This window comes from Coregonus lavaretus, assembly GCF_964263955.1.
Source record: "Coregonus lavaretus genome assembly, chromosome: 1".
Taxonomy (NCBI): Eukaryota; Metazoa; Chordata; class Actinopteri; order Salmoniformes; family Salmonidae; genus Coregonus; species Coregonus lavaretus.
Genome location: NC_139988.1, coordinates 28,335,159 through 28,347,205, shown reverse-complemented (window position 1 = coordinate 28,347,205; position 12,047 = coordinate 28,335,159). Strand labels below are relative to the sequence as shown.

At 42.3% G+C, this 12,047-nt stretch overlaps 1 protein-coding gene across 1 annotated transcript in view; it reads right to left on the bottom strand.

The window, feature by feature from the left end:
* Window positions 1–4,590: 4,590 nt before the first annotated feature.
* Window positions 4,591–12,047, bottom strand: part of LOC311132944 (golgin subfamily A member 7B-like) — a gene marked incomplete at both ends in the record, with an annotated part of 56,923 nt that continues 49,466 nt past the window's right edge. Inside the window, one exon of the mRNA XM_084166337.1 lies at window positions 4,591–4,674. Coding sequence (XP_084022463.1) covers window positions 4,591–4,674 — 84 coding nt within the window. The remainder of the gene's footprint in view (window positions 4,675–12,047) is intronic.

Here is a 12,047-nt window from a genome sequence, read left to right as displayed (position 1 = left end):
AAAGAGACATCTCAGCTCTTACCTCAGATGAACTGGTGTCCATAGTGTTTACTGGGACTGAGAGACAACATGGACTCTGTTGCTAAACAACTGAAGGCTGAGGCTATTCCCATGGACCAAGCATAGCTAGGACACACACATACATGCACACACACACACACACACACACACAAACACCAGCACACACACACACACGTAAACACGCACACACGTAAACACGCACACACATACACACACACAATGACACACACACAAACACACACACACAATATATATAAGCAACAGCCTGTCACAATAAATCAATCTTTCAAGTAATAACATTTTATTTATCTTCCAGTGACAGTTCAAACTTTTAAGGCTCACATCAATAATAATAATCTTGGTGAAAATTAAATACATAACTCTGACTGATAAATACTAAATAGGATTATGCAAATACATAAATAGGATTCTCTAAATACATAAACAGTATTAAGTTAAGTTCCAAGAACCTATTTTTCTCGTTGCAGCAGACGTGAGTCGTGTGAACTCTTTGGAGATCCCTGTTATATACCTTATACAAGGAAGAAACTCTTTCAGCAGTCAGACTCAACAGCCTTAACCTGGGTCGTATTCATTAGAGAATAATAGTTTGCAACGAAGAAAAAAAACAAGTGTTTCTAAGGTAGTCCCTCCCTGTTTGGTGCCTAAGGAACACAAGCCAGAGGACCTGACTGTTTCTTTATTTAACACCATGCTACACTGTTGCATTGCCAGCAACAGTAAGACAATGACAAGTTGACTGAAGCAGAAACAGAACTCAGCCTACTCAACATTACAAAACATCAGGGCGTGTTCATTGGGGCAAGCAACGGAAAACATTTGAAAATGTTTTGCAATGGAAAATGTGTGTTTCTTATTCGACACGTCAAGGTAGATCCTCCCTTTTTTTGTCTGCTTTCTCCTGTTTCGAGCCTAATGAACACGACCCTACTTTATAGGAAGACTGGATTATCACTCACTTTCACAGGTTTACATATCAGAACATACATGTGTATTCACAAGCATACCATTTGTCCACATACAGTACATACATATATGATATTTGAACATATACAATACATCTTAACTTGGTCATCACCACATGTTTTATGGGTTCCAGTTAGCAAGCTTACAGTGGCCTATGAGCGGACTGACATCTGCAAATTCAGCATTCCATCACATTTACAAAAGGCAAACGACATAACAACTGTTGGGGCTCTATTCAATCTGTATCGCTGAAGCGTTACAGATTGCACGATAGAAATGTCAAGGTAATTTCCCATTGAGACGTCATATACAGTGTTTACCGTGAATGCAGTCTCTGCTAACATGAGAACATTGGCTTTAAATTTCAATCACGCTTTAACGCTGAACGCGATATGGATTGAATAGAGAGAGCACGAGTACATCCTCTTCTCTCAATATATACAGTTTTAAGTGTTTTCGTCTCTCTCAGTATGCTACATTCCCATTGCTGGCTCAATAAAGATGCTACACAAAACTATAACATGCTGTCAGTCAATACAGTATGTATGCATATCTTCTCTTTTATATATTTGGCACCTTCCACTCCTCCTCCCCTGAGTATCCTTCTCATCATCATCAAATATTTACACAAAAACAAGACTTGGTCACTCGACTGGATGACGGCACTTTTACAGAGTAGATACTAAATGGCCATGGTAGAAACAAAAATGGCAGCATCATTCAAATTGATGGGCAAATGTTTTTGATTAGTGGTAAAGCACCATATATTTCTGTATTTTTCTAGCATGGCCAGATAGTGACAACAAAGTCTACACATACAAAAGTTCAAAGGTTATTTAGATGTCCACTGATTGGTTCATATACATGTCCATAGAGCCCACCGGTTGGCTCGTTGGCAGTGTTAGTCTTTGTATTGGTCAGTCAGCCCCAGGTCGGGTAACCAGTTCACAGGGATGAAACATGAAGGCATTAAAATCATAGGAGGCTGGTCAGAGAGCAGATTTAGGAGGTATCGAAGCACAGGAGGCTGCACAACAAGCATGGCCAAACTGATATGTGTGGAGATTTAGAGGGTGTGCGCTGGCTAGTTGCTGGGTGGGTGAACTGATCTAAGTGCAGATTGAGAAGAAGCATGTCTGATTGTTGGGTGGATTTGGCTAGAGGTTGTTCTTAGGCACATATTTAGAATCAGATTACTCTTCCTCGATCCTAACCGTGACCAACATTAGTAAATCACAAAACTGACCTTAGATCTGTGTCTTAGGGTAACTTGGTGGTAGCACTCCCTCAGACCCCACACTAGAGGGTGATATAACTGTGCGTCAAATAAAAAGGGAAAATGAAAAACAATAGTGAAATGGGTGGATGACGATGTGAGACAGAAACTGAGACCACCTGCATGTCCATAGAGATTTCTTTAGGAGACATGTGATTATGATTTGTAATACTATTCCTGTCATCTCTGTGTTTAGCTCTTGTACAGCAGTGTTCCAGAGATTCAAAATTGCAATGTGTGTGAGTATGTGTGTGTTTGAGAGAGAGAGATAAAGAGAGTGAGAGAGAGAGAGAGAGAGAGAGAGAGAGAGAGAGAGAGAGAGAGAGAGAGAGAGAGAGAGAGAGAGCAACTACATTATGTGCAGGGTCAATGGACTCAGCCACTTGTTTTGAAGTCCCATTGTGTGGTTTGATAACACAGAAGTTACACCCATGGCAATATTGCTTTATGTTCTTTTATCCATCTCTATGGTTGACTGTGATAGCCAAGGGTCCATAGAGGAAAACCCAGTCAGACCCAGCTGGCATAGAGAAATGTAATCAATCTCCACTTTACTCCTATTCAACTGATCTCTCTCTCCCATAGAGAGGCAGTCAGTTATGTCCACTGTGAGAAAGGCTAAATTATCCCTCTCTCTTTGTGTGTATGTGTGTGTGTGTTTGTGTATCTTTGAGAGAGAAAGTGTGTGTGCGCATGTATGAGTGAATGTGAGAGTGCGTGCGTGGTGAGAATCCTCCCACACACACACACTAGGGGCGGTCATTATTGGCACCCATTTGTCCATATACAGAGAGACTGGAGAACCAGAGAGTAATCGTTATCCAGCTGTAGTGTTAAAACTACACTGAGTCAATCCTCTGTGAACCACATCTGTCTAAGTAAACTTTATATAGGCCTCGTTTGGAGCGATGAACAATCTGCAAATTAGCCAGGCAGTTTAGCAGTGCTACAGGCCAGGGCAGGGACTAGCACAGCTTTATTAAAGGGATGGTGGTTTGTGATCCCAATGAGCTGAGACCACAGAGAACACTGCTTGGCTGTGTGTGTAGGAGAAATGGAGGGGAGAAGGAGAGAGAGAGAGAGAGAGAGAGAGAGAGTATGTGCCTGTGTGTGTGTGCGGGTGTGTGTGTGTGTGTGTGTATGTGACCTGAGACCACCTGGTCCGACTGGATATGTGGCTGCCAGGACATTGTGTGCAGGAACGCAAGGCCAGTCGCCACAGGTGTGTGTGTGTGTGTGTGTGTATGTGTATGTCTGCATATGTTTGCGCATTTGCCTGTGTGTATGAGCCTGTGTGTTTGCACATGCGGCTGCGTGTATGTATGTAACCTCCAGCTGCGATGTGGATCATCAGCACCCAATGCTCTGAATGAGCATGGATAAATAATCCAGTGTTTCAGTTTGAAGTCCCGGACAGATACATGTCAAATGACCCAGGAGAACTACCAGTTGTACACACACACACACACATTGAAAGCTGAAGCAATAGGTACAAATAGAACAGGGCAGGACATGTCATCATTCACAATGCACTGACCTCGTTCTCGCACTGCCTGAAATTAAGTGTATTTTCCAGAGCATTACCAGTAAGTGTGCCATTGTCAGCATTCAACGTGATAGTTATACTACTGCTGTAGTTATAATGCTGCTTCAAAATAGTCCATTCTAGTGATAACAGTTGGTTTTTGCTGCTCATGATTGAATGTGGGCTTATAGAAGCCAATGCAACTGAGGATGACAGTGATGTATTGGCTATGGCATAACGGTTATAATTAAACTCATGGAAACACAGGGAATGGTGACAAAGTAGAATGATAATGGGTAAATGAGTAGGTCAAATCAAATCAAATGTATTTGTCACATGCGCCGAATACAACAGGTGTAGACCTTACCGTGAGATGGTTGGGAAAGTGTATAGAAATATGAGTGTAAGCATACTGTCAGATACTCAAAGATGTGTGTTTAGAGTGTTTAACACACCAAGTTGTGTGTGTGCCTGCTTGAACACTATATCATTGCATGTGTCAGCTCCTGGCCTCATGGTACTTCAGTTGCCTGTTGAGAGTAGCCTACACATCCTGGCCTTTCTCTCTCCCCTTCCTGGCTCAGAACTATAGATAGTATATACAATCAATATCTACTTCCTGTAGATACTATACTCATAACTAGAGATAGTATATTGATTACATATACATCTATATTCAGAAGCGTGTGCTCTCATGTTTCAGCATGCGGATGTTGGTGAGGGATCCGCTGCCTCTGTGGTGGTGGTGTTGGTACCCATATCCCTGGTGCTGTTCCTCCAGTCACCGCTGGCTGATTCCAGATGACACATTGCTGCTGGGGCTAGAGCCACTCGAACCGCGGTCTTCAAACACACTCACCTCAATCTGGAGCGTGCAGGGGTTAAGGAGTGTAGAACTGGGAGGAAAGGTGGTAATATATGTACACACAGATAGGGGATAAGGGGTATACTCTAGGCCAGGGGTAGATTCAGCCTTGGGACTATTTATTTCGGATCGAATGGTCGGGAGGCCCGGAAAATAATAATAATAATTTGTACACCGTGTAGCTCAGTTGGTAGAGCATGGCGTTTGCAACGCCAGGGTTGTGGGTTCGATTCCCACGGGGGGCCAGTATAAAAAAATATGACTAAAATGTGAATGTACACTGCATATTGCCCAAAACTAAGCCAAAAAAGAGATTGATTGTATTTTTTAAAAACTATAATTTCATACCTTGATTACATTGAGACATGATCACATATGTCTCTTTTTTCTTGTGGGAATAATTGGGAACAGATTTCCTAAATTATATATATTTTTGCTGTATTCTTTTTTATACGTTTTTTTATTTTTTATACCCGTAGGCTGCCACTAAAAATTAAAATAACAGTAAGAAATAGATACAGAGTTTAAGTAATAATAAATTCAGTACAAACAGGAAAAGAAAACAACAAAAAAGTGGGCCTCCACCCCCAAACTCCCATCCCATTCCCCCAATCCCACCCAGCCAACATGTCTCCACCCCCAAACTCCCATCCCATTCCCCCAACCCCACCCAGCCAACATGTCTCCACCCCCAAACTCCCATCCCATTCCCCCAACCCCACCCAGCCAACATGTCTCCACCCCCAAACTCCCATCCTATTCCCCCAAACCCAGCAGACTGTCAACCAATTGTGTTCACGTTGTCATGCTGCGTCATGCAGTTGCAAAGCTAATCGTCACGCAATCCCTTCTCAAAGTCACTGTATGTCGAGAAACTTGCTTATTTTCCTCGAAAGTACGTAATGTCATGATTCTAAAGCTATACGATACTACAGATAGCATGTTAATTATCTCACATCTCTGAAAATATTTGTAATGTTGTACTTCTTGTTGACCCTGAAGAAGGCACAGTGATGCCGAAACGTTGGTGGTTTCTTACCCAATAAATTACTGGGAGTTTATACATAGAGTGTGCGACTCTCTTTATTTGTTTTTGTAGCTTACAGTTTATTCACCGTTATCAGCACCTCTACACTAAATAATGTTCTCTGGGTGTGCACCAACTCATGCTTTTTATTGTACTTCTTGTTGACGAAATTAGTGCTAATGTTGGGTTTTTGAGCTAGCGCCCAATAGACTCCCATTCACTCCTTGAAGGAGAGCGCTCCTTGTCCCAAAATCGCCCAGAATGTACCGCGTGGCCCATTGATGTACCATGGGCAATGTTTCCCATCTCCTCAAAACTATATCTGCGATTGAGAATGTTAAGACTCCACTCTGTGAGGCACATCCATCTGCAGGTTGAACATGGTGAGATTGTAGACTACTAAATTGATAGTGCAGTTTGTTTAGGCAATTTTAGAGCTAACTAGCTACGTTACATGCTGATATTGTCTTTGGTATTATTGTGGGTAGCTATGTTTGCTAGCTATCTACCTAGCTAGCCAGCCAGCCCACAGAGAGAGCAATGAATTGTGGATTTTGTAGTCGACTTGAGCTGCAACAGATTTCCACAACGATTTTCCATGTTGCTATCAACCTTATTATAACGCCAAAATGAAACATTTGTTCACAAAAAATAATGTTCTTAGTGTTATTTAACACTGTAAATTAAAGGAATGAGTCGTTTTGGGTGGATTTTTTTCTTTAACTTATTCTACATTTTGTTGTGTTACAGCCTGAATTCAAAATGTATTCAATTGATTGTTTTCTCTCACCCATCTACACACAATACCCCATAATAACAAAGTAAAAACATGTTTTTAGAAATTTTAGCAAATGTATTGACAATGAAATACAGAAATATCTAATTTACATAAGTATTCACACCCCTGAAACAATACATGTTAGAATCACCTTTGGCAGCGATTACAGCTGTGTGTCTTTCTGGGTAAGTCTCTAAGAGCTTTGCAAACCTGGATTGTACAATATTTGCACATAATTATTTTTTAAATTCTTCAAGCTCTGTCAAGTTGGCTGTTGATCATTGGTAGACAGCCATTTTCAAGTCTTGCCATAGATTTTCAAGCCGATTTAAGTGTCGTCTTCGTAAGCAGCTCCAGTGTATATTAGGTCTGGTGTTTTAGGTTATTGTCCTGTTGAAAGGTGAATGTATCCCAGTGTCTTTTGGAAAGCAGACTGAACCAGGTTTTCCTCTAGGATTTTGCCTGTGCTTAGGTCTATTCTGTTTATTTTTATCCCAAAACAACTCTCTAGTCCTTGCCAATGACAAGCATACCCATAACATGATGTATTGTGTTGGATTTGCCCCAAAGATAACACTTTGTATTCAGGACATAAAGTTAATTTCTTTGCCACATTTTTTGCAGTTTTACTTTAGTGCCTTATTGCAAACAGGATGCATGTTTTGGAATATTGTTATTATGTACAGGCTTCCTTCTTTTCACTCTGTCATTTAGATTAGTATTGTGGAGTAACTACAATGTTGTTGATCCATCCTCAGTTTTCTCCTATCACAGCCATTAAACTCTGTAACTGTTTTAAAGTCACCATTGGCCTCATGGTGAAATCCCTGAGCAGTTTCCTTCCTCTCCGGCAACTGAGTTAGGAAGGACGCCTGTATCTTTGTAGTGACTGGGTGTATTGATACACCATCCAAAGTGTAATTAATAACTTCACAATGCTCAAAGGGATATTCAATGTCTGCTTTTTTTTTTTTTACCCATCTACCAATAGGTGCCCATCTTTGCGAGGTATTGGAAAACCTCCCTTGTCTTTGTGGTTGAATCTTGTTTGAGTGTGTTGGGTACAGAGATGAGGTAGTCATTCAAAAATCATGTTAAACACTATTATTTTATTGTATTCTTTTTTTAAATTTTATTTAGGGGATAGATCAGCTTTAATATTGCAGATAGATTGTAACTTCCATCTGTCACGATCGTCATATGGAGTAGACCAAGGCGCAGCGTGTTGAGCGAACATACTTTATTTAATTAAAGTGCACACACAAATAACAAAACAACAAACGATACCGTGACGTCCTAAGTCTAAACACAACCAACTGGAACAAGATCCCACAAACACTAAGGGAAAACCGACAGTTCAAATATGGCTCCCAATCAGAGACAACCAGCCACAGCTGACACTCGTTGCCTCTGATTGGGAGTCACTCAGGCCAACAAAGAAATAAACAAACTAGAACTCCCAACAAAGAAATACAACACATAGAATGAACACACCCTGGCTCAACATATAGAGTCCCAGAGCCAGGGTGTGACACCATCAATGTAATTGTCTGCATCACTTCCAATCCCCCATATGTTTTTTTCCCTCGCAAATATATATATGCATATACACTGCTCAAAAAAATAAAGGGAACACTAAAATAACACATCCTAGATCTGAATGAATGAAATAATCTTATTAAATACTTTTTTCTTTACATAGTTGAATGTGCTGACAACAAAATCACACAAAAATTATCAATGGAAATCAAATTTATCAACCCATGGAGGTCTGGATTTGGAGTCACCCTCAAAATTAAAGTGGAAAACCACACTACAGGCTGATCCAACTTTGATGTAATGTCCTTAAAACAAGTCAAAATGAGGCTCAGTAGTGTGTGTGGCCTCCACGTGCCTGTATGACCTCCCAACAATGCCTGGGCATGCTCCTGATGAGGTGGCGGATGGTCTCCTGAGGGATCTCCTCCCAGACCTGGACTAAAGCATCCGCCAACTCCTGGACAGTCTGTGGTGCAACGTGGCGTTGGTGGATGGAGCGAGACATGATGTCCCAGATGTGCTCAATTGGATTCAGGTCTGGGGAACGGACGGGCCAGTCCATAGCATCAATGCCTTCCTCTTGCAGGAACTGCTGACACACTCCAGCCACAAGAGGTCTAGCATTGTCTTGCATTAGGAGGAACCCAGGGCCAACCGCACCAGCATATGGTCTCACAAGGGGTCTGAGGATTTCATCTCGGTACCTAATGGCAGTCAGGCTACCTCTGGCGAGCACATGGAGGGCTGTGCGGCCCCCCAAAGAAATGCCACCCCACACCATGACTGATCCACCGCCAAACCGGTCATGCTGGAGGATGTTGCAGGCAGCAGAACGTTCTCCACGGCGTCTCCAGACTCTGTCACGTCTGTCACATGTGCTCAGTGTGAACCTGCTTTCATATGTGAAGAGCACAGGGCGCCAGTGGTGAATTTGCCAATCTTGGTGTTCTCTGGCAAATGCCAAACGTCCTGCACGGTGTTGGGCTGTAAGCACAACCCCCACCTGTGGACGTCGGGCACTCATACCACCCTCATGGAGTCTGTTTCTGACCGTTTGAGCAGACACATGCACATTTGTGGCCTGCTGGAGGTCATTTTGCAGGGCTCTGGCAGTGCTCCTCCTGCTCCTCCTTGCACAAAGGCGGAGGTAGCAGTCCTGCTGCTGGGTTGTTGCCCTCCTACGGCCTCCTCCACGTCTCCTGATGCACTGGCCTGTCTCCTGGTAGCGCCTCCATGCTCTGGACACTACGCTGACAGACACAGCAAACCTTCTTGCCACAGCTCGCATTGATGTGCCATCCTGGATGAGCTGCACTACCTGAGCCACTTATGTGGGTTGTAGACTCTGTCTCATGCTACCACTAGAGTGAAAGCACCGCCAGCATTCAAAAGTGACCAAAACATCAGCCAGGAAGCATAGGAACTGAGAAGTGGTCTGTGGTCACCACCTGCAAAACCAGTCCTTTATTCGGGGTGTCTTGCTAATTGCCTATAATTTCCACCTGTTGTCTATTCCATTTGCACAACAGCATGTGAAATTTATTGTCAATCAGTGTTGCTTCCTAAGTGGACAGTTTGATTTCACAGAAGTGTGATTGACTTTGAGTTACATTGTGTTGTTTAAGTGTTCCCTTTATTTTTTTGAGCAGTGTATATATACAGTGGGGGAAAAAAGTATTTAGTCAGCCACCAATTGTGCATGTTCTCCCACTTAAAAAGATGAGAGAGGCCTGTAATTTTCATCATAGGTACACGTCAACTATGACAGACAAATTGAGAAAAAAAAATCCAGAAAATCACATTGTAGGATTTTTAATGAATTTATTTGCAAATTATGGTGGAAAATAAGTATTTGGTCACCTACAACAAGCAAGATTTCTGGCTCTAACAGACCTGTAACTTCTTCTTTAAGAGGCTCCTCTGTCCTCCACTCGTTACCTGTATTAATGGCACCTGTTTGAACTTGTTATCAGTAATAAAAGACACCTGTCCACAACCTCAAACAGTCACACTCCAAACTCCACTATGGCCAAGACCAAAGAGCTGTCAAAGGACACCAGAAACAAAATTGTAGACCTGCACCAGGCTGGGAAGACTGAATCTGCAATAGGTAAGCAGCTTGGTTTGAAGAAATCAACTGTGGGAGCAATTATTAGGAAATGGAAGACATACAAGACCACTGATAATCTACCTCGATCTGGGGCTCCACGCAAGATCTCACCCCGTGGGGTCAAAATGATCACAAGAACGGTGAGCAAAAATCCCAGAACCACACGGGGGGACCTAGTGAATGACCTGCAGAGAGCTGGGACCAAAGTAACAAAGCCTACCATCAGTAACACACTACGCCGCTAGGGACTCAAATCCTGCAGTGCCAGACGTGTCCCCCTGCTTAAGCCAGTACATGTCCAGGCCCGTCTGAAGTTTCCTAGAGTGCATTTGGATGATCCAGAAGAGGATTGGGAGAATGTCATATGGTCAGATGAAACCAAAATATAACTTTTTGGTAAAAACTCAACTCGTCGTGTTTGGAGGACAAAGAATGCTGAGTTGCATCCAAAGAACACCATACCTACTGTGAAGCATGGGGGTGGAAACATCATGCTTTGGGGCTGTTTTTCTGCAAAGGGACCAGGACGACTGTTCCGTGTAAAGGAAAGATGAATGGGGCCATGTATCGTGAGATTTTGAGTGAAAACCTCCTTCCATCAGCAAGGGCATTGAAGATGAAATGTGGCTGGGTCTTTCAGCATGACAATGATCCCAAACACACCGCCCGGGCAACGAAGGAGTGGCTTCGTAAGAAGCATTTCAAGGTCTTGGAGTGGCCTAGCCAGTCTCCAAATCTCAACCCCATAGAAAATCTTTGGAGGGAGTTGAAAGTCCGTGTTGCCCAGCGACAGCCCCAAAACATCACTGCTCTAGAGGAGATCTGCATGGAGGAATGGGCCAAAATACCAGCAACAGTGTGTGAAAACCTTGTGAAGACTTACAGAAAACATGGAGTGGAGCCCCAGATCGAGGGAGATTATCAGTGGTCTTGTATGTCTTCCATTTCCTAATAATTGCTCCCACAGTTGATTTCTTCAAACCAAGCTGCTTACCTATTGCAGATTCAGTCTTCCCAGCCTGTTGCAGGTCTACAATTTTGTTTCTGGTGTCCTTTGACAGCTCTTTGGTCTTGGCCATAGTGGAGTTTGGAGTGTGACTGTTTGAGGTTGTGGACAGGTGTCTTTTATACTGATAACAAGTTCAAACAGGTGCCATTAATACAGGTAACGAGTGGAGGACAGAGGAGCCTCTTAAAGAAGAAGTTACAGGTCTGTGAGAGCCAGAAATCTTGCTTGTTTGTAGGTGACCAAATACTTATTTTCCACCATAATTTGCAAATAAATTCATTAAAAATCCTACAATGTGATTTTCTGGATTTTTTTCTCTCAATTTGTCTGTCATAGTTGACGTGTACCTATGATGGAAATTACAGGCCCCTCTCATCTTTTTAAGTGGGAGAACTTGCACAATTGGTGGCTGACTAAATAATTTTTTCCCCCACTGTATATGGGACGGCTGTCAATCTTTTGGTCCCTAAATGAAACTGGTATACTTTTTTATTTATCACTGTTTTCTTTAACCAATTAAAGTTCTTTAATGCAAGGCCGACAGACATGTTCCTTACTTTTTCCCCTTCCACTTTCCTCTTCCATTTTTGTGGTAATGCTGCAATGATTTGGTTGTAATTTTGGGTAGAGCAGACATTTCCATTTGTTTTTGTTAGCTGCATGTGCGACATGACTGCACCAGTCCTACCGATGAGATCATTATACCTTTTTTAAAACATTTTGTCAAAAAAAAGAAGGTTTTTTATCAATTAGCATATTTGAGTTTAACCACAATATTTGTTGCATTATTTGTTCTGTCATTTCTGGAGGATTTCATTGAAATTGCAACCAACTTTCTATGGCTTGTTTTAGAAATAGTGATATTTGGGAGGTGATTTCCTTTTCAAATAACTGCAAGTGAGAGGTTGTA